Source organism: Vulpes lagopus, chromosome 11 (genome assembly GCF_018345385.1).
Source record: "Vulpes lagopus strain Blue_001 chromosome 11, ASM1834538v1, whole genome shotgun sequence".
NCBI lineage: Eukaryota > Metazoa > Chordata > Mammalia > Carnivora > Canidae > Vulpes > Vulpes lagopus.
The window spans coordinates 59,286,022-59,307,586 of record NC_054834.1 but is presented as its reverse complement, the minus strand read 5'-3'; the positions used below and the strand labels follow the sequence as shown (position 1 = coordinate 59,307,586).

General features: G+C 51.1%; 1 protein-coding gene and 1 long non-coding RNA gene across 7 annotated transcripts in view; one reads left to right on the top strand and one right to left on the bottom strand.

Moving 5' to 3' along the window:
- WT1 (WT1 transcription factor) overlaps positions 1 to 6,806 on the bottom strand; it is a 49,461-nt gene extending 42,655 nt beyond the window's left edge. For 2 of the 5 annotated variants that reach the window (XM_041723467.1, XM_041723468.1), the window contains exons 1-2: positions 5,982 to 6,563; positions 307 to 432 (exon numbers count right to left, since the gene is read on the bottom strand). In XM_041723467.1, coding sequence (XP_041579401.1) covers positions 307 to 432; positions 5,982 to 6,426 — 571 coding nt within the window. In that variant the 5' untranslated portion in view covers positions 6,427 to 6,563. Of the gene's footprint in view, positions 1 to 306; positions 433 to 5,331; positions 5,821 to 5,981 lie in introns of those variants that run through there. The other 3 variants (XM_041723470.1, XM_041723469.1, XM_041723471.1) reach the window with 3 other exon arrangements.
- A 176-nt stretch (positions 6,807 to 6,982) lies between these two features.
- Positions 6,983 to 21,565, top strand: part of LOC121472242 — a 94,735-nt gene continuing 80,152 nt past the window's right edge. For both annotated transcript variants that reach the window (XR_005982826.1, XR_005982825.1), the window contains exon 1: positions 6,983 to 7,115. This is a non-coding gene — a long non-coding RNA (uncharacterized LOC121472242). The remainder of the gene's footprint in view (positions 7,116 to 21,565) is intronic.

The following is a 21,565-nucleotide window of genomic DNA, read 5'->3' as shown; positions in this document are numbered from 1 at the left end:
CGTCCGGATCGATGGATCTAGGGCGCTAATCAGCTTCTCACTTCACATTCCCTAAGCGGTCGCTTCCTAGTACACCGAAAAGACCATCGAGACCTACGCAGACTTGCTTGAGTAGAGCTGTCCCTAACATTCTTGGGGGTGGGGGCAAAACTCAGTCCTTTCTTTAAAACTGAGTGGGACTGGGCTGATGATTTCTAAAACTCCCTTCTCTCGAAATTTGCTGTGGTTTGGCAATCCCGGGAATGGGGGGGGGGGGGAGTGGCGGAAGAAGGGGAGAAGGACCACACATCGTTCCCGCCTGCTTACCCAGAGAGCCCTGCTGGCCCATGGGGTCCTCGTGCTTGAAAGAGTGGTTGGGGAACTGCGCTGCGTGGTGCGAGGGCGTGTGACCGTAGCTGGGCGTCCCGTCGAAGGTGACTGTGCTGTATCCTGCTAGGCGGGGGAGAGAGGCACAGGTCAGGGGGGAGCTGGTCAGTGGGTCAACACCAGAACCTGGTGGGGGAGTGCGCTCCCCCAACTCCAAACCCCAGCGGAGAATTATGCCACCAGCCGGCCTCCAGAGCTTTGAGGGTGGGGGGAAGCTGAGACCAAGCCCAGAGGTGTGACCTCGGGGGCAGGCTCCTGCCCTTTCCCAAGTAAGACCGGGACCTCCCAATTCATGGAGGGCCACATCTTCCACATCTTGCCTGCTTGCTTCTGAACCCAACCTCAGGTAAGTGAGGTATGTAGCCCACCAACCACTGGCAGGAGAAAGTTCTCCAAAAAACAAACACCGAGGCTCTTGTTCAAGGGGCAGAGCGGGTGAGCGAAATGAATCTGTTGGGCTGACCCCGCGCTGACTCGGAGCCGTAAATCAGGGGACTGCGCACCAACTTTCATTAATTATTCGGAGCCCGTTCAACAGCATTGGCTTTAAATGGTGAGAGTAATTACTGAGTAATGTTATCGGAGGCTGTGCGAACCCCAGGACGCCCAAAGCTGGTAAGGGTTAAAAGAAGAGGCCCTTTCAGTTGGGCCCTCCGGCCACGCCCTGTGTCCTCCTTACCCTCACCCAACTTGCACCCAATGAGTCCCTATTCTGGGCTCCGTTGTGGGGGACACGTTCCTGGGGCTCCAGGTCCGGGAGCATGCTTGTGTGGGGAGTGTGCCTTCCCTCCCTGGCAGTGCACAGGTCCCCTGCCAGTTTCCCTACCGAGAAACCAAGGGTGATATCCACCGTGTTCTTCCCCAGCTCTGGGAAGGCTGAGTAACAGAATGTGGTGTCTTGATTGAAAAGTGTAGTCTCCTTTGTAGTTATTATTATTATTATTATTATTATTATTATTATTATTAAATTGCTTTAAACATAGACCCCACCAGCCTCTGGAAAACTGTTTTCACCTCTAGGGAAAAAGGATCCTCCAGCGAGGATAAAGGTCAGTCCTGGGGCCCTGGACCGACTGGGGGGATTCCCTCCTTTTATACGCAGGCCCTGGAGTCCAGGCCAGGAGATGAATGTGTTGGGCCCCGAAGCTTCCATAGGCGCTGGGCAGGGCCACGGTGCCAACCCATCCTCTGCTCATTCTCCCAAGGCCCACCCAACCATTGTGCTCCATCTCCAAACACCACTCAATTTGGGGGAGTGGAATGGGTCAAACGGCCCCACACCCACACCCCATTCTTGCCCCAGGCGAGAGGTAGGCTCTGTAACAAGTGTCGGAGAAGACTTAGGATGGATAGAGGAACGTTGGAAACATAATCCCTCCTCCAACAAAAATAAACGGAGCTTCTCCTGCCCACTCTGGGCAGTGTGGTGTGTGGGAGTGGGAAGGAGGGCCGGGGCAGGTCCTAATTACCGGGTCGGAACCAGGCAGGCCAAATCTCATGCGCTGCTTAAGTTGACAATTTAAGAAGCCACCAGCTTTTATAAGTCGCATGACCTCATAGTCCTACATCTCTTACCTGCTAAGTAGGCAAAGATCTCCCCCACCCCACCCCACCCCTTCCCGTTCCCTTAGCTGTGGGGGGGAGGGTGCGTGGGTGAGTAGCTTGGGCTTCCTTTTGGGAGCGAACGCACCGCGCTGCCCAAGCCTGCCTGTCAACTTACAAACGAAATAAAGCTCTCGGCACCCAATTTTGCAGAGAGAAGGCCGAATTTTTAGAAGATATTTTTTAAATAGAGAAGGAGAAACAGAAACCGCAAAGAAATGGTCTCTAGACGAACCCCTCTCCATCCCTGAGCAGTAGGCAGTGGCCCGGAGCACGTGCTGTCCTCGGGAGGCGGGCTCCGCAGTCCTGGGGTTGCGGGCTGCAGCTCCCGCAGCGGCCTGGTCGCCACCGCGCCCCGCGCGGCTCCCGAGGCTCCCTCCGGGACAGGACGCGCAGACCGGGGCGCACGGGGGCGCGGCAGAGGCCGGCCTCCAACCTCCTCCCTCCCGACCCCCGGGAGGGGCCTTAGCGAAAGCGCCTGCGGAGGGGACTGAGCGCTCTTTTCATTAGAAGCTTATCGGCCCGGGGCTGATTAGATCGCGCTGTCCCGGGGCCGCGCGCAGGGCCGGGCGCGGAGAGCGCGGGGGCGGGGGCCAGGGGGGCACAGTGGCCCGCGGAGAGGGGCTGCGTGTCCAGACTCCTCGTACGGGCCTTGGAGGGAGAGGCTCTAAGCCGCCAAGGTAGCGCTTTTCCCACGGTTAGTCTCCCCCGGGGAAGGGAGGGCAACCTTGACCGCGGAGACTCGAGGCACGCTCTGCGCCTCACTCCCCCGCCCGCCGCAGCGGAGGGACGGGGAACAGCCCGGCCCGGCCTCCCGAGAGCTGAGGGGTAGGGTGGGCTGCAGGCTCAGCCAGGGAGGGGGGCAGAAGGCTGAACTTGAGGACTCCATTGCTACAGCAGAATAAGGAGAAGTCTGTTTCCCCCAACGAAATACCCTCTCCAACGTGACCTAAAAAGGGGGGCGCCCTTCGCCCTTGGGTAGAACTGGTCTCTACACTTAACCCTAGGATGGCCTGGTAATGCCAAGGCTGCCCCCCTGCACTGGGACTCTGGGAGCCCTTCAGGCTGAGCAAATCAGAGGCCGGCTGACAAGCAATCTTTTTCCCCCTCCATAAAGTCTTGCCTTTAGTCTGAGACTACCCAGATCCTCCTGCCCTGAGGAACCATCTAACCCTCACACACAGACTGCAGTCGGTTCATTGACCATCCAGCCCGGCAAAGGAAATCCATCTCAACAGAGGGGCCCAGATCCCTGGAAAAGGAGGTAGAAATAGCCTAGTATGGTCTGGCTTTGAGTCCCTGCGGTGCCACAGAGGGACCTCTCGCACACCTGATCTCTTAGAGCCCAGATTTTCTCATCCAGAAATAAGGGAGTCCTCCAATGTCAGACTCCGTGCACTCCAACGGGCAAAGACGGCCTTAATACTCAATTCCCCCGTGCCTTCCACAGAGTAGATGCTCAATAAATGTTTGCTGAATTAAGGTTTAGAAGATCAGTACACCACCTATACTATTTAAAAAATTGGGGGAATATAGGGGGATGGTCTGATGCCTGGAGTGCCAACTGTCCTCTCCTGTGGGCCAGGGCTAAGCTGCTCTGCCTAGGGACAGGAATTCAGAATCTCGATTCCTCTCTGCTGGAGCATGGCCTGGGTCTGCTGATGGCCATTCCCATACTCTGGAGAAGGAGCTGGTGCCCTTGCTTCCAACACAAGCCTCCTGCCAGACTTTGCATTCCTGGGGGAGCCACAGGAACCTCAGAAGTCAAGGGAATAATCCCAGAACCTCCAGGCCTCAGGGTCGCCAAGGCCAGGGCTGAGGCTGGAGCAGCTTCTGACATCTCAGCCCAGCTCCCAGCTGCCCAGTAAGTTCCAACAGCCAGGCAAGCATGGCCCACTTACATCGTCCATGCAAGAAAACCTAAGCCCACGGATGGGAACTGCCTTACAGGTTGTGGCACGTGTCTGGGGCGGGCTCTCCACTGGGCTTTTCCCTGGAATGGGGAGGAGAATTCTTTCACCTGCTAGTCCTGTCCCCCAACTCCCAAGCCTTTTATCTTTTTGGCAGCCAATCCCATGCTGAACTGATGGGATCCCAGGCACTAGACCTGCCTAATAGAAGAGGCCCAAAGTGAGAGAGCCCAGGTTTCAAAATCCCCCACAGAACTTAGATGGCCTCAAATAGTGCAGTAGAGCCCCAGAAACAGACCAAATAGCTACTCCAGAGAGCACACATCCACACACAGATTCCCTTACATCACACACCTGCCTGCCAGTCTTGCAGTTTCTTGTCCAATTTTAGGTGGTCTGCCGCCTTCTGAATTTAGAGCCCCAAGCCAAGGGAAAGTTGGGCTTCTGCTCCGTTGGCACAGAACTTCAGCAGGGCCCAACCCCCAAGTTGTTCATCTCAGCTCTCCTCTTACAGATGGGGAAACTGAGACCTGGAGATTTGTTTAAAAGGTAAGGTAACAACAGCCTGCTCAGTGGAGGTGACACCATCAGAGAACACAAGCCTCTGAATCATACTCAGTTGTTTCAACTGTTCCTTGAGTGGGAAACACTAGCTTCTATTTAGGAAACACCCAGAATGGAGGAACCCAGGTGGGCCGTTAGAGGTTCCTCCACAGAACAGGGATCTCGGATTCCCTGAACCTAGAGGCGAGGGTGGTTTCGATTTCACCAGGGCTTCTGGTGAGCCAGGTGCTCCAGACTGGTCTAAGGTAGGGGCCACCTGAAGATACTCGTTTAGACGGTATGGCGTGGACCGAAGCATAGCGCCCTTCTGCGCCCTGGGCGCCCCGGCACCTCCTGCAAACCATCCAGGCTCTGCGTCTCTCGTCCCACGCATTCCAGAAACGCCCCAGAGTCTCGGGCCCGCGCGAAATTTCGCCCCAGCAAAAGCATCCGCCCGTTGCGTTTGGAAACCGTTTCCTAAAATATCGAATCAACCCGAATTCCATGCTGTTACATTCTCAACCAGCACAGAAGTCCAATTAGAATAAAATTGGAAAACAAACCACTGGGGTTTGGATATGATTGGTTCCAGCTAGTCCCCGAGTAGAGGTAAGTAAGTAGGTGTGCGGCCACCAGAGCGGGGTGAGGGAACTCGGGCTGTGTCCCTCCGTGTACACTGGCTGAAGTCGGCGGAGAAGCCGTTCTTGTTCTCACCCCCATGTCTTGCAAAAAATCTTTCCCCGAGCCGAGCTCCGTCCGAGTTTAACGACAAGAAGGCGCCGAGACGCGCTGAAAGGAAGGCGGATGCTGGGGCCTCGTTCACCGCCTCTCGCAGGACCTGGTCCCTCCCGCACAGCTTGGAAGAGGATAATGAGCAGGGTCCTGCTCCAGCCCTGGAGCCCGCACTCACCCGCCTCGTCTGAGCTGGAGCCCGGGAGACGTCCGCTGCTGTCCTACCCTACGCGCGCCGGGACGCGGTTCCAGGACAGCCACTGTTTAGGTGTCAGCGCGTTCACCCACTCTTCCTCGGCCCCGTGATACCCATCGTACGGCTGATGTGTGCCTCCGCCCTAGGGGAGGCTGCAGCGCCTCCTGACATTTTGGCGCAGCGCGGGAACGCGGGCTGCCCACCCGGGGCTGGTCCCACTGTCTAGAAGCGGGAAAGGTCCAGTGCCTCGTAACGGCCTGGTGGTGCCTTGAGCTACAACAGCGCTTTCCTGAGACAGGGCCAGAGGCTGCACCGGGCCGGGTTCCCCCTTCCCACTCCCACGGAGACGAGCAGCCCTGGAATCTCCCGGGGTCCGACGGGGCCCCAGGTGACCTCCCGGCTCGGGCGAACCCGTCCGGCTCCCGGCTCTGGAGGATGTCAGGGGCCTCTCCGCGGCCTCCTCCCCCCACCCCTCCCGGCCGCAGCTCCTGCTACCCTCACCGTCCTGGGGGAGGCAGCGGGTTAAGAGCCGGGGTCGCGGAAGGGATGGGAAGGGGAGCGCTGGGGCGCGGCGGCAGCCCCGGCGCCACCCCGCGTGTAGGGGGCGCTCCCCCCGCCCCCGCCCCGCTTACCCTGGTTGCGAATAGCGGGCTGGCTCTCGAGGCAGCTGGGCAGGTAGGGAGCGTTGGGGAACATCCTGGCCTGGCCCGAGGACGCCTGGCTGGGCGGAGGAGGACCGAAGGGTCCGTAGCGACAGGCCCCAGCTGTGCCAGTGAACTGGCCGGAGAAATGCACGGTGAAGGCGCTCAAGCACTGCTCCTCGTGCGGCTCCGCGCCGCCCCAGCTCGGCTCCTGCTTGATGAAGGAGTGAGGCGGCGGCGGCGGCGGGGGTGGCGGCGGCGCGGGCGGCGGCGCGGGACCGCCCAGAGACCCGTACGCGGAGGCGCCCGGGGGTGCAAAATCCAGCACCGGCGCCCACTGCGCGGCGCCGCTCACGGGCAGGGCGCAGCCCCCGCCGCCGCCCAGCGAGGGCACCGCGGGCAGCAGCGCATTCAGGTCCCGCACGTCAGAGCCCATTTGCGGCGGCTCAGCCCCGGGCGCCCCGCGGCTCCTTCGGCCTTGCAGACGCTCGGCGCCGGACTCGGCCGCGCCTAGCCTGGCCCAGAGGCCGCCCGGGCCCGGGAGCCCCGGCTGCTCGGGCTGCTGAAGGCACCCAGGCCCGGAGCGGAGCGAGGGAGAAGACGCCGGCTCCGGGGCACACGTGGAAGCCGGCTCCTGCGGCAGGAGGAAGTCCAGGATCGCGGCAAGGAGGCGGCGGGGCCCCGGCTCCCGGGCTGCCGTCCCGGCTCTGGGTGGGTGGGTGCGGGAGTGAATGAGTGGGAGGGCGGGTGGGAAAGGGGGAGCCGACAGGCGGTCGGGTTGCGGAGAGCCCCCGGGTGTGGGCGCTGCCTTGAACTCCTTACCCCAGCTGCCTGGCTGCCCCCGGCTTCCCAAAGCTCAAATAAGAGGGGCCGGCGGCGGGGGAGGAGGAGGAGCCAGGAACCTCGGCCGCTCCATTCACACCGCAGCCCGCGCCGGGCCGGGCGGCGCGCGCCGATCAGTGGGGGCGCCCTCGCAGCGGGGGTGGGGTGGGGGCGGGCCCGAGGGAGCGCACCTCGGGGAGACACCCTCCTCTCCTGCCGGCCTGCGGGACACGGCCCTCCCCCACCTCCCCTGCTCGGCCTTCGCAGGTGTGGGCGCCTCTGGGCCCGGGCGAGCCCCTTCAGGTGAGCAGTGAAGGTCCCCACTGCAGCCCTGGGGGATGGGGGGGATGGGAGGGGGGAGGCGGGATGGGGTGGTCAATCTGAGAGGGCGGGTTCAAGGGAGGGGCAGGTGAGCTCCACGAGGGCGGGAACTTCGGGAGAGCGCAGAAAACTTTCCCGGGCGGCGGAGAGGCGAATTCCTTTGCTCTGAGCCCGCAGGTCCCGCTCTGGCTTCCAGAGCCGTCGGGCACGAGTGGGGCCGGAATCTTACGTTCACTGGGGGGTGCGGGTGACACTTTATGGGTTCCAGAGGCCAGACTCAAGGTGAACGTGGATGACCTGGGGGGGCGGGGGTGCATCCGCTGTGATAAATGGCTTATTTCGAGCGTCTGGTAGCTGATTACTTGACGGGATTTGCGCCCAGAGCAGGGCAGTTGTCGCCTGCCTAAAAATTGGTGTCAGCGGCACTTAATCTCCCTCTCTAGGGATGGGTGTTTAACTCTTCTACGGTGAAGCCGGGAAAACAGCGGCTAGTTCGGGAGGGAGGAAAACTCCTAGGGCCTGCACGTACCCCGACCGGGGAATCCTGGAGCCCAGTTTGGAGGGTGAGCGGTAGGGAGGATTGGAGGTGCGAGCCCCCGCGCAGAGGTTGGCCCCTGGAGCCAGTCCCGCCCAGCTCGGCCTCCGCTCACGATCGGGAATACCCTTCTGGGTAAGCAGTGACGGACAAGGAGACGCAAACCCGTTGGGAGGACCCCGAGGGAAAGCCTCCAGTGGCCCACGGTCCGGGGCAGCGGCCACACCGCTGGGAGCAACGAGCGCCGGCCTTTGCCACGTCGGACCCCTCTCCCCACCCAGCCGCTCTTTGGGAGCCCCGCGCCTCGGGGCAGGTGTTTGACGTTTCGAGATTTGTCGTCTGGTTCTTCCAGAATAGTCAGGAGTTAGGGGGATGCGGAGCCCAGATAACGAGAGGCGCTGGGAAGCCGGGCCGGAGCGCGTCTCGGGGCGCGCGGAAACGCCCAGCAGAGCCGGGGAGGCCGCGGCGACGGCGCAGCCCGGAGCCTCCGGGAGCGCGGGCGCCGCTCACTCCGGGCCGGCCCGGGAGGGCCCGCGGCTCCCCGCAGCGGTAGTTGCAGTTTCACAAAGAAACGGAGCGTTTTAAGAGCCGTGACTTGCTCTCCATTCCTTGCGCTTTGGTTTTCGTTCGTTTGCACCGAGTAAACGAAGTAGATAGACCTGAGCGCCGGCCGCGAACCCGAGGCGTTGGCGGGCTCAGAACCCACGCGCCCAACAAACTTCCCTCCTCTTGGGGTCGCTCGTCCTAGAGGCGCGGGAGACCCCAGACCAGGAGGGCAAAGGTCGGGAACACGCGCTACGCGCTGTCACCCCCCCACCCCCGCCGGCCATCTAGGAGGTCCTGCACCTCTCTCGGCGCTACTTTGGTGCGTGACTTGTGCTTGTGTCCACTCAGAAGCTTTATTTTATTCATTCCTTCACTCATTCGTTCATTCATTCATTCAGAAATGGAAAGGTTCTGGAGGCCCCCTCGGTCTCCGCCGACACTCGTGGGCTGCCCACTACGCTCCCACTAGAGCAGTGGGTCAGCCTGCCCCTGGCCTGGGGAGCTGGGCAGAGGGCATGCGCCTTTGGTCCCTTTGGCTCAGAAAGGCCCCGCAGGACGAAACTTCTGGGGCCAGCTTGCCCTCACAAGGGACAGACCCCTGTCTCCCCCCACCACTTTTATTTCTCCTTCGAAGGAGTTTTTCTCAATTAGGATTCACTCAAGCGCCACGAGGGAAGGAGAGCCCTTTATGAACAACAACAGTCAGGGATTTTCATTTGCCAACGAAAAGGTCGAGATTGTTTCTCTTTTATCCTCCTTGGCAGAGTTTTTTTGAGAGGGGAGGATGTTTGGGGGGAAGGTGGCTTGAACGTGAACTTTTCTGGTTTTGAATCCCAGATAGGGCAGAGGTGCTTAATTTTGTGACTGTATGTTTAAAAGAAAAAAATCTTTGTTCAGGGGTGGGGTGGGGTGGGGGAAAGGGGGGCCGTGAAAAGTTAGGACTGCTCTCGCCCCCCGCCGTGTGAGGCCAGAGAGTTCTGGAGGGAGGGAAGAGCAGCGGTGCGATGCCCGCTTCAACCCTACGGTCCTCCGCGCCCCAACTTCGTTGTGCGAAGTGGTGGGAGGAGTTCCCCGCAACCCGCAGGGCAGGAGACGTAAGTGCTGCGCCTCCGCAGCCCCCCGAAGTCGGACGGCCTCACCCCAGAGGAGGCCCCCGAGTGCCCCCACCCATCCCAATCCTCATCCCCATCCCAATCCCCATCCCCGGAAGCCCAGCAGCGCCTGGGCCAAAGCTGGGAAACCCGCGGACTGCGGTCCCACCTCCCCCCTTGGGGAACGTTCTCTGCGGTCTCGGGGGTCACCCCGATCCTGCCTGGGCGGAGGGACATAAAGTCTGGCCGGGAGGAAGGCCCACCCTCTGCCCGCTCGACAGGTGGGCGCTCTCCTGCACCCCCGTAGCTCTCGAGGCCCAAGGAAACCCGGGCGGCTGAGCCCTGGCCGCTCCCTCCGCTCACCCATCTCCCCGCTCCCGTGGGCGCTGAGGCTGGGAGCCCAAGAGGATCTGGTCTGAATCACCGTTTGGCAGAGATGGAAATTCAACTCCCCGTCTACAGAGAAGGAAACTGAGGCCCAGGCGGAGGAGGGAGGAAACGCAGCTGCAGAGCGCAGAGGTTAAGAGCAAGGCGTGGGTGGCCAGAGAACGGAATCTCGGGTCCACCAGGTAACAGCTGTAACAGTTTCCTTCTTCATCAGACGGGATGAGGAATCCTAGCGTCCACCTCATGGGGTCGTGAGGATTAGACGGGTTCAATAAATGTTTCAATTATTATTATTAAGGATCCGTAACAAGATCGTGGCAAAGCGGAGCTGACCCCAGATCTCTCAAGTCTAGCTCAGGGCTTTACCCCCACGCCCCTTCTTCTCTGTAGAGCTAACGGAATGGGGTGCAAAGAAAGGAGGGGGGACCCCGAAAACCCATGTGGCTCTGATACGATGGTAAAACGCATCCTGGCCTGGGAGGTGCTTAGTTATTGCGAGATCAGAAAAAAAAAAATCGCCTCTGCGTGGTAGAGGGTACTGAGGACCTCCGACCCCACCCCATCCTCTCTGACCCGGTGCAGCCGGGGCCCCAGGGGACAGCGCGGACGCCCAGCCTGCGCTCCCGGCGTCACCCCGAGGCCGCGCACAACTGAATAAACACGGCGCAGCGCTGAGATCTGCCAGGGGCTGGGGCCGCAGACCCAGGAGAGGGGTGGCTCGCCCGCCGGCAGCCCAGCGGGACCGGCTCGCTTAGCACCTGGCGCAGGGGCCCGGGCGCCCAGCTCCGCGCGCACCAGCAGCAGCCCGACCGCGGCTCCTCCCTCCCTGCAGACTTCCACTCCTAGGTGTGGGCTTACCCCCGGGCACAAACCTCTAGGCAGGCGCTAGGGCCGGTCTGCAGCCCGGTGCTGACCAGAGAAGCCCCAGCTTCGTTTCTTTAAATTAAAAAAAAAAAAAAAAAGTAAGGGAGGGACTTTTGTTAGAGCCTACCCCCTTTGTGCCCCCCACCCCACCCCACCCCACCCTGGCTTCCTCTGTTCATTTGAAAAATAACTCGATCTTTTTGAACCACCTCTCGCCTACAGTTCAAACTCCGTTCTCAGTTTGGGGGTTCAGGACCGGTGAGCACCGCTGCCTGGGCGGTGCCAAATTTTCCCCTCTCCACCCCACCCCTTGCCCCCAGCTTGCAGCTCCTGCAACCGCCAGAGTTACCCGTCTGTTCTGATGCCACCGCGAGATGGTCCCCAAGCTCCCAGAGAGTCCCCGTTGAAAGGATTCCGCAGCGCTGCCTCTATTATTATACCGTAAATCTTTTTAAATTCTGGAACTAATTATATAGAGGATATGTCTCAATTTGTTCTGCATTAATGCCACAGTGGGGATGGAGGCCGGGCCGTGGCCAGAGCAGATACGTAGGCCCATGAAATTGATGAGCTGAGAGTTGCTCCCAGTCCTAAGCGCACCATCTGGAATTCCAGTCTGAGGTTACAATTAGAACTCCTGACCCCAGATTCAACTTTGCAAACAACAAGGGAAAAAATGGGAAAAAGGAAAAAAAAAAAAAAAAAAAAAACCGAGAGGGAAAAAAAAAAAAAAAACAACCCAACAATCCCAACTTATATTCTGCACCTGTAAAAAAAAAAAAAATCCCCACACTGTCTTAAAATCTTTACATCTTAGACGATTCTTTCCAAGTATTCTTTTGAGTTTTTTTAACCTATAAAAGATAATGGAATATCTTTTATAGATTGGATTTTATCTTATCCCTTTCCCTCTCCCGATTGCACTCAGTTTAATAGTTGTCAGTTTTTTCTCTCAGTGTTTTTTTGTTACGTGTTGGATTTAATTATATGGAACCAAAATATTCCTCAGGAAATTAGCTTGCTAAATATTCTGTCATTTTGTGATTCTGCTTTTGAGAAACAGCTTAATTACAGAAATCTATCTGGATCTAGGAACTTTTTTTTTTTTTGAGTGTTGCTTCAGCTTAACTGTAATCAGAGATTTTATTTGTGTTGTAATTTTATTTGTGTTCTAAATCGGTTAAGCCAATTTCTTCCTTCTTTCTTTAGTAACACACTGCTTTATTTTCCTCTCACTTTGACCCTCTGAAGAAAACGAAGGACCAGGCAGTACTGGGGAATCTGTTAAATTTATTAGCATAAATGCTTAGACAAAACGAGATATAAATCATTCAGATGTATTAAGCCATAAAGTATCCCAATGAAGTCAGTGCCTCGCAAGGGTCCTGGTGTATAAATGTTCATATAAAACAAGGTATCGGTATTATCTTTCAAACTGAATATACGTTGTAAAAATATCCAAATGTTGAGTTAGGAATACGGGGGTGATGGCAGGGCAGGAAGGGTCTATTCTTTAGAGCAGCCTGTTAGCCATTGTGATGGCTCAAAAAGCATGGCACAAGGGAAAAATCTCAACAGTTTGCATGAGGAATACTCAGTAGACAATTTTTTGAAGAAAGGTAGACAGGATATATTTGATGAGAAGTTAAGAAATAAGGAAAGAAGAGATGAATAGAGAGCAAAACATTGCTTTCAGTAGAATGCCTACCCCCCCCCCACACACACACACCCAAAGGTTGATTTAGCTTCAAAAAAAAAAAAATCTACTCAGAAAAGGCACTGGCTCTTCATACAAGATAACGGATGAGCCATTAGTGAAGAGCCACCTGGGCCTTCGTCTGCGAACCCGGATATGCAGCTGGTCTGAAGGAGAAGGATGTGAATTCACTAGAGGTAGACAGGGAGAAGAGGGATGGGGGAGTGAGGAAGGGCAGTTTCCAGAATTCTTAGCAGAGGTTTACTAAGACAAAAAATTAGGCAAAATGTTTAAGGAGCAGTGGCTCACAAAGCTCATAATCACAGCATTCTGTAAATCTTGGCAAACCAAAGAAATGATTATTCCAAAGCCTTTTTTTAAAAAAGTTCCCCTTTTCTCTCTTGAATCAAGGAGTTTACCAGAGAAAAGAAAAAATCCCCCCTTTTCTTCATCTGGGGCATCCCCAGCCTTTGGGTGCCATCAGTTCGTTCATCGTGGGGCAACTATTTATGGGCATTTCCTTTGTGCCAAGCATTGTGGCAGAGACTGGAAATACAGCAGGAAGAGGACAGTCTCCACTCTGCTCTCACGGAGCTGACATTCCAGTAGGAATGACAGACAAATTACAAGCAAACCAGGCAGATACTTTTACATAGGAGTACCTGCTACAAAGGAACAAGGAGATTTGTTAGCCTAGAGGAGTAAAGGTTAAGACAAGGACGGGAGCAAATATACTCACCCTGCCCCATCTTAATATGTTTGTAAGTGTCCCACCTGAGTGGCAGGAAGGGTGTGAAGGATTTGGAATGCTTGGTCTAGACACATCTCTGTCTGCAGGGAGGCTGGACTTCATGGAATCAGGAGGGTAGCTGTTTAGACAGGGCTGGATTAAAATTGCCACCACCAGCTGAGTGACTGTGAAAGTTCCTTAACCTCCGAAACACTCCCTTTTCTCCTCTTCAAGATAAAAACAACCAGCACCTATTGAAGTTGAGAGAACTAGATGAGGAAAGGTATGTACCATTTCTTAGCCCAAAGGGAGCACTGAATAAAATGGTGACTGTTATCTATATTCATACAGATTGTTTTTTCTTTGCTTCTCATTAATTGAGTTCTAGACTTAGCCTCAGTATTGGTGTGAGCTGAGAGAATCTTCACTGTTGTTGGATCAAGGCAGGAAGAGAAGCCCTTTGCCAACAGCTCTAACCTTAAGGAAGGTTTGTTGCCACCTCGAAATGAAATTCTGTCCTACACCCAGGCCTGAAACAGAAAATACGTGGCTTCTGGTTCAGAATCAAGCTTGGTTTCTTTCCTTTCAGTACAGAAGGCTACAGGTTAATGTCGACTTGAAAAGTTTAGGATTGCTTTGTTCTTTACAGCCACATTTCAGATGTGTAGCCTAGTTTAGAATAAAGAATGCTGGGCTAGGTAGAAAAGCACCTGGGCTCAAATCCTGTTTCTGACAATGACCATGGCCCCTGGGAAATAACTTAGGCTCTTGGTTTTTCAATACCCTTATCTATAAAACGAGAATGATAACAAGAATGAAATAAAGCAAGCAGAGTGATTTGAAAACTGCAAAATGCTAGGCAACGCTTGCAGACAGCCATCAGGACCATCTGGTACATGGAAACTAATGGGGCAGTGGGGGGCACTTGGGGGGCTCAGTGGTTGAACATCTGCCTTTGGCTCAGGTCGTGATCCGGGGGTCCTGGGATCCAGTCCCCAATCAGGCTCCCTGCAGGGAGCCTGCTTCTCCCTCTACCTATGTCTCTGCCTCTCTCTGTGTCTCTCATGAATAAATAAAATCTCTTTAAAAAAAGGAAAGAAAGAAAGAAAGAAAGAAAGAAAGAAAGAAAGAAAGAAAGAAAGAAAGAAAGAAAGAAAGAGAAAGAAAGACTAACCAGGGAAAGAAATGCTACAGGGAACATTGGAGTATATCACTTTCTCCTGCATGTTTCTTCATTTCTGAAGGGCACAGTGCCTTTCTCATGGGGCTGTTGTGAGAATGACATGAGACGTGGGCAACCTTTCTGAACACCACCTGGCATAGAGGGCTTGCTACCTTTGTTGTTATCCTCCTCTAGCCATGCTCCCAAAGCTGAGCTTTACATTTTCACACTGACAGGGTTGGGGTTTGTTTTGTTTTGTTTTGTTTGTTTGTTTTGCTCTGGCAGGAGGAAATAGTACAAAGAGTAGGGCTTAGGGATCAGACGGCTGGGGTTTAAATCCTCCTCTGCTTTTTATTTTTATTTTTTTATGACTTTGAGTGACTTCCTTATTTTCTCTGAGCCTTAAGATTCCTTTTTTTTTTTTTTTTTTTTTTTTTAAGATTTTGTTTATTTATTCATGAGAGAGAGAGAGAGGTAGAGACTCGGGCAGAGGGAGAAGCAGGTCCCATGCAGGGAGCCTGATGTGGGACTCGATCCTGGGGCTCCAGGATCACACCCTGGACCAAAGGCAGGAGCCAAACTGCTGAGCCACCCAGGGATCCCAGCTTTAAGATTCCTAACTGTAAAAATGGGAGCTAATACCTTTCCCTCACAGAGTAGTTTTGAGAACAGATCAACACAACACATGTAGAGTGCCTACATGGTGCCTGGCATGGGGTCAGAAATCAATACATGGTAGTTATTAAATTTTCAATTTGCCTAACCAGAGAATACTAACTTACCTCAAAAAACCTATCAGCGACTAAGAACTTGAATTAGAGCATGACTCTGAGCACACACAGAAACAAATTCCCATCTTTGTCTAAATTCACCTGTGCCAATAAGTAAATAAATTCACCCATGCCACATCAAAATCTCACTGCTTCGTATAGGAAAGACTTTGCAGTCAAGGCATTGACAATGACTTTCCTTTTTGACTATGAGTCCGTTAGATTATAAGCTAGAATCCCATTTATTTTCACTGAGTTTCTTTACAGAATATCCAGCACATATCAAGGACTTCGGTAATCTCATATTTTTTCAAAATAAGCAGAAAAATTTTCAGTCAATGGAGAGAAAAAAAACAGTTTGACTCTCTTCCTGGAGTTGCCACATAGCATTTATTAATAGCTCTGTAAACAGGCTTGAACATAGTATCAGCTGGCTGCTCAAGATATTACAAAAGTTTGTGAGAAGTTGCTCAGGAAAAACAAGATAGAGTCATTAGAAATCTGATACTGGTCAATAGTGCCTTTATCCCAAGTCTCCATAAATCACAAATGAAACTTCTATTGTGATCACTGTTCCAGATCTAAAGGATCTCCCTCTCCCCTTTAGCAGAAATTAAATAACTTTTTTTTAAAAAAAAGCCCAAGATTTTTTTTCTCTACTGATACAGAGGCTAATTACAAAATTTCCCAAGAGGTAATAAATATCAAACTCTAATCAACAGACGTGACACGCAATAAATAAGAAGCACATAACTTTGATTCTCTATTTAGGGCACATGTTTATCTTTAATTATCCCCAACCTGAGAATGGAATAACTGTTGTTATCTGTTATACTTATTATTTATTTTTAGAGTGACACCACATTTTTATCTTGCCCAGAACAGCCACAGTTTAAGCTGTTGTCCCAGCTTAATTATTAATTGCTCTCCTTTTACTTCCCAAAGTGTTTTGGTATTGATGGTAAATGATAAGGACTCCACTTGCTTAAAACTTTATTTTATAAAAAGATTCAAGAAAGCCATTAGAACAAAGGTGAAAGACAAGAGTTAATTGTGGCTAGTAAGAAGGAGAAAAGATTGCATTAATATTAGAAATCCAAGGATGCGGGAGCTCCTGGGTGACTCAGTCAGTTAAGCATCTGCCTGTAGCTCAGATCACAATCTCAGGGTCCTGAGATCCAGCCCCACATCAGGCTCCCTTCTCAGCGAGGAGTCTCTTCTCTCTCTCCTTCTGTCCCTACTGTCTCTCTCCCTAATGTCCCTGCTCATTCTCTCTCTCTCTCTCTCTCTCTCTCTCTCAAATAAATAAAATCTTTGGGGCACCTGGGTGGCTCAATCAGTTAAGTGTCTGCCCTCAGCTTAGGTCATGGTCCCAGGGTCCTGGGATTGAGCCCCCCCGCCATGGGGTCCCTTCTCAGTAGAAAGTCCACTTCTCCCTCTCTCTCTGCCCCTCCCAAATACCCCTGCTTGTGTTCTCTCTCTCTCTCCTAAAATTAAGTAAATAAATACATACATAAATAAATAAACAAATAATTTTTAAAAAGAAATGAAAGGAGGATAATTACTGTAATTGAGCATAAAACTTAGTTCTGAGCTTCTTGACACCCGAGTCAAATACAACTAGTTACCTATCATTATGCAATAGAAAGAAGAAAGCCAATTTTTTTCAGAGACAAACTTTTCTAGTGCTAAACTCTAACGGAAACTTATCTCACTGGCCTTCCTCTAAGGATCATCAGACAATGGTTAGTGACTTCAACAATAACATTTCAAAAGATGCAGAGACATTCTCTGATTGGTGGCTTCTCATTTCAACCCAATGGTGTAGTATTAAAATTATAGTTCTTTTTTTTTTAATTATAGTTCCTTTAAAGCAAAAACAAAAACAAACCCAAACCTTTTCTAAATGGAAAGAAGCAGTAATATAATCCTTTTTTATAGTTTTCTGGGAGTCTGACCTGATTCAAATTAGCCTAATGTGTTAATTTTCAGAAACTGCCAACTGATAATTTTTTAAAATATCTTTTATTCATTAATCATCAAATGACTTTGACTATGAACCAAAACACTGCTAGGGATCTGACCCTTGTTTTCCGGAATTTGTGATCTGATTTGGGGAGAGCCCTAGAGTAGTAGTAGTTCTTAACAGAGATGATTTCCTGCACCTACATCTGGCAATGTCTAGAGACATTTGTGATTGTTACAACTTGGTGGGAGTAGGAAGGTGGATGCTATGGGCATCTAGTGGGTAGAGGCCAGGGATGCTGTTAAAACTTTCTTTAATGCACAGGGCAGTCCCCCCCACCAACAAAGGATTATCCCACCTAAAATGTCAACAATTCTGAGGTTAAGGAACCCTTCCGTAGGGTACTGTCACTAGAGGAGATCATTTCTAGCTGGGTTAAAAAGAAGCTTCCCAGAGATGGGGGCCATAAACTAGGTTCCCCCACCCCATCCCAGTGGGCTGGAGGATGCCTCTCCCCAGGCTCAAGAAATGGTGGGAACAGAAATGGGCAGGTGAGAAGAGCAAAGCATGTTGTAGGGATGCCATCCACAAAGGGAGTAAACCAACTGAGCTGGAGAAGAGAGAATCTATGTGAAGCAAGAAGAGAGAAAGCCAGAGAATACATGTGAATTTAGGGCAAAGAGTTTCTGTTCTGATGTTATGCTCCAAGATCCCTAAACATTGCTAGTGTTTTCTTTTTTAAACCACACAAATCAAAAGCAGCATAAACTTTTATGTTCACAAAGATCATCTCTGAATGCCGGCTTGTGCTGTATATATATGGATAGACACATATTTTCTTCCACTCCCCTACATCATTTTTCACCACTTACATAGTAGGGATTCCTTGGAACTCAGTTTTATATCACATTAAATTTTAAAAAATGGATGCCTACTTAAAAATACAACCTATCAAGGCACAGAAAATTCTGAACCACTGCTGTAATTAATAGGCATTGTAGGAATCACCATTAAGAAATATTATTCTGACCTAGTTCGCCGTGTCACGCTGCAGATTGTCCTTTTCTTGAATCATGGAATGCTTTGTGAGAAAGGACTACAAAGCTGGGTCCCTCGATATTAGCCATCTCACCCCTCAAAGTTCAGCCAGAAGTGGGACAAAACCCTCCTCACCATGTTGACATGTTTACTTCTGGCGTAGGAAAATATTGCTGTTGCCCAATTCGGTGTCCTCGTCCATTCACTTGCCTGGAAACATGTTTTATTCTTTCCTTTGATGGTTTACAAATAAATTAGCGTGATCCACTAAGGTCTGCCAATATACGTTACTGGAGAAATTGGAGATGTTGAAAAATGATTGTAATTTATTGTATCCCGATACTTTCTTCTTAAGGACCGAATAAATAGCATCAGTTAGTTTATATTCCTGACATATTTATTGCAGTATTCCTGCTGAGCACTTCCCATTGTCATGTGTTCTCACACATTGTTTTCACAAATTGTGTTTTGAAAGAAGTCGAGGGAAATTCAGGCCGGAGAAACAAGATGTTATCTTTTGGAAAGGATGAGCCCAATCTAATGGAAGAGGATAATCCATTCAGAGGTTTGGAAAGCCAGTGTCCTCCAGTGGGTGTGATAAATCCACAGGATCTGAATCCAGGATTTTGCACTGGGACCTTGAAGTCAGCAGGAACAATTTAGTTGTGCTCCAAACAAAGACAGCGTATCATTATTATTATTGGACAAACATGAACATCTGTTAGGTCAATTTTATCCTATTTCCTCAAGGCAATTGCATTCACCAAACACAGTTCTGTGTCTATCACAAGTGGATCTAAGATGAGTGCATAATGCCAGAGCTGCTTCTTGATGATCTCTATGTTTGAAAACCAGATTTGAAAAAGAGAAAAATGTACCTGCACCTCTCAGATGGGTCATATGCATGGAGGACCCCCGTAGAGTCTCTAGTTCTCTCCTAAATTCCATCAACAGGACCATTTTCTTTTTTTTCTTTTTTTTAATTTATGATATTCACAGAGAGAGAGAGAGAGGCAGAGACACAGGCAGAGGGAGAAGCAGGCTCCATGCACCGGGAGCCTGATGTGGGATTCGATCCCGGGTCTCCAGGATCGCGCCCTGGGCCAAATGCAGGCGCTAAACCGCTGGGCCACCCAGGGATCCCAACAGGACCATTTTCAAAAGATGAGACTATTTGACACGGCTGTCCTTCTTCACTTTCAGATAAATGTACATGCTTTAAATAATTTCAGTGGTGGTGGGGGACGCAGGAGGAATCTAAATTTTTTTTTAAAGAAATTCTTCATCATCTCCTTTTCTTAACTCAACATGGTACCTTCCTCAGTATCATTCAGTGCACCCAGGATGTGTAAGACAGTTTTTCTTTGGGCTGAAACAACAGTTTGCAGCAGATTACAGCTGCAAGGAACTTCAAAGAGCATCTAGTTCTACATCTTATTTCCCAGATAAAACATTATATGACTTGCCCCAGATCACCTGGCTAGTTAGTGGTAAAGCTCTCCGTAAGGTCAGGCCTATGGGAGGTGAGATCTGTCTTCCTGTAACAGCATTCACTCATTTACACTTACTGAGTACACATCACAGGCCTAGTAATCAAACCCGAGACACACAGTCCTTTCTCTCAACGTGTTCTCTCTGGCTGTGCTCTAGGACTTGGTCACGGTTGAAGCAGGATGTGGAAGTTCTGCTAGGAGAGGTGTCCTTGTAACCACCCTCCCTTATACCAGGTCTGAGAATTGTCTTCAGTTCTTCCCTATGGTCATCAGGGAGACCAGAGGCCACTTCATTAAGTGTTAGAGAGAGGGCCTCTGATGGGCCTGTAAATAATTAGGCTAATCTCAATATTGTTAGAAATAGGAAAGCATCATTATATCTTACAGAGGCCTCGACCTACAAAGATGCCTCACACACCTGCAGCATCCTTTTTGGCTTAAATTGGTCAATGATGCCTCCTAGAGGTTTAGCAACAAGGATACCCCAAGGGGGAGCTCTTCTGGTTTGGAACTGAATTGAAGTGAGTGGCTGATCAAATCCAAAGCACAACAAGCCTTTTAGAGCTGCATTTAGTAACATAGTCAAAGGAAGATAACCAGAAAGCCACAAAGAAACCGTTAATCCTCTCCGCCCTGTGTTTTTGTTGCCTATTTAAAGCTGATGAAATCCTGACTGTATTGGGGGTGGGGGGTGTTACACAATGTGCAAACCTCGCAGACATTCACCAAAGATCAAGTTCCAAGATATAAAACAAAGATTTTCTCCTAATTTGACTCCCAACGGACCTGAAAAGCATTTCAAACGTGTCCAGTAAGGCATTAAAAATAATGATCCCGGAGAGTCATCACTCCCTTGGTTGTTTTAATATATTTTTGTCTACAAACAAGAGAAGTTTTCTAAACTGCTCCCTTGGCTTCCTTTGAAAGGTCTCTAGAACAAAAGTACTTTGGGTGACCCCGGGATACCTGGCAACAGTAACCAAGGATGTGGATGAGGCTGAGAAAGATAAAAACAGACGATGCACTTTTTGACGTCAGACCTAAAATATTGTATACGTAAAACAGAATAAAATGCTGAAGCTTAGAAACAAAGAATAATGCCATCAGGAAAATCAGCAAGCTTATTGAAGAGAATGTTAAATAAGATTTCCCAAAGGGTACTATAAAATCACTCTTATGCTACCCAGATGGCCCTGTGGGGTGGCTTCTTTATGTAATTAGAATTGGCTTTCCTCCTTCTTGCCTCCTCCTCCTTCTCTTCTTTTCATAATAATAGTTATTATTATTCTTATTCTTCTTATTATTATTATTATCAGCAGCCATCATTTATGGAGTGGCTGGGCTCTCTCATACATTCTCTCTACTTCTCATAACAACCATTTTAATGAATGGTTATGATCACCATTTCTGAGATGAGGAAATCTATGCTGGGAGGTTTGAACTGCGCGATGTTTTTTGTTTTTTGTTTTTTTCCCTAAAGCTTTATTTATTTATTTATGATAGTTACACAGAGAGAGAGAGAGAGAGAGAGGCAGAGACACAGGCAGAGGGAGAAGCAGGCTCCATGCACCGGGAGCCCGACGTGGGATTCGATCCCCGGGTCTCCAGGATCGCGCCCTGGGCCAAAGGCAGGCGCCAAACCGCTGAGCCACCCAGGGATCCCCTGAACTGCACGATGTTAACCGTGGAGGACATGGTGCCGCTAGAGCAGCCGTCATGGCTCTGGAGGGGGCCACATCAGAATTCTGGAAGGAAGTGAAGTAAGTGAACGTTGAGGATCCCCTTCCACGGCAGCCCTTGGCATAGCTTATTCTCAGAATCAGACTTCCAGCCCGTGATGGTCCAGCCCAATTATGATAAGATCCACAGGCCAAAGGAAAATGAAATGGCCTTTACCACAGAATCTGATTCTACCACACAGTGTCCACTGGAATCCAACCCACCCACTTCCTGTTTGTATCAAATTCTGGCGTACCCTCCTTCCTACAATGGCTGTGTCCCTGAAATTAATTTTTTTGGTTGTTGTTAAATACAGTGAATAACAGTGACAATGCACTGTGGGGGAGTTACAGAAGGAATTTGCTATTTCAGGGAATCCCAAGGTGATTTTTTCCCCCTTCTACATGACCCCCGCCCCCATCTCTCTCTGCCTCT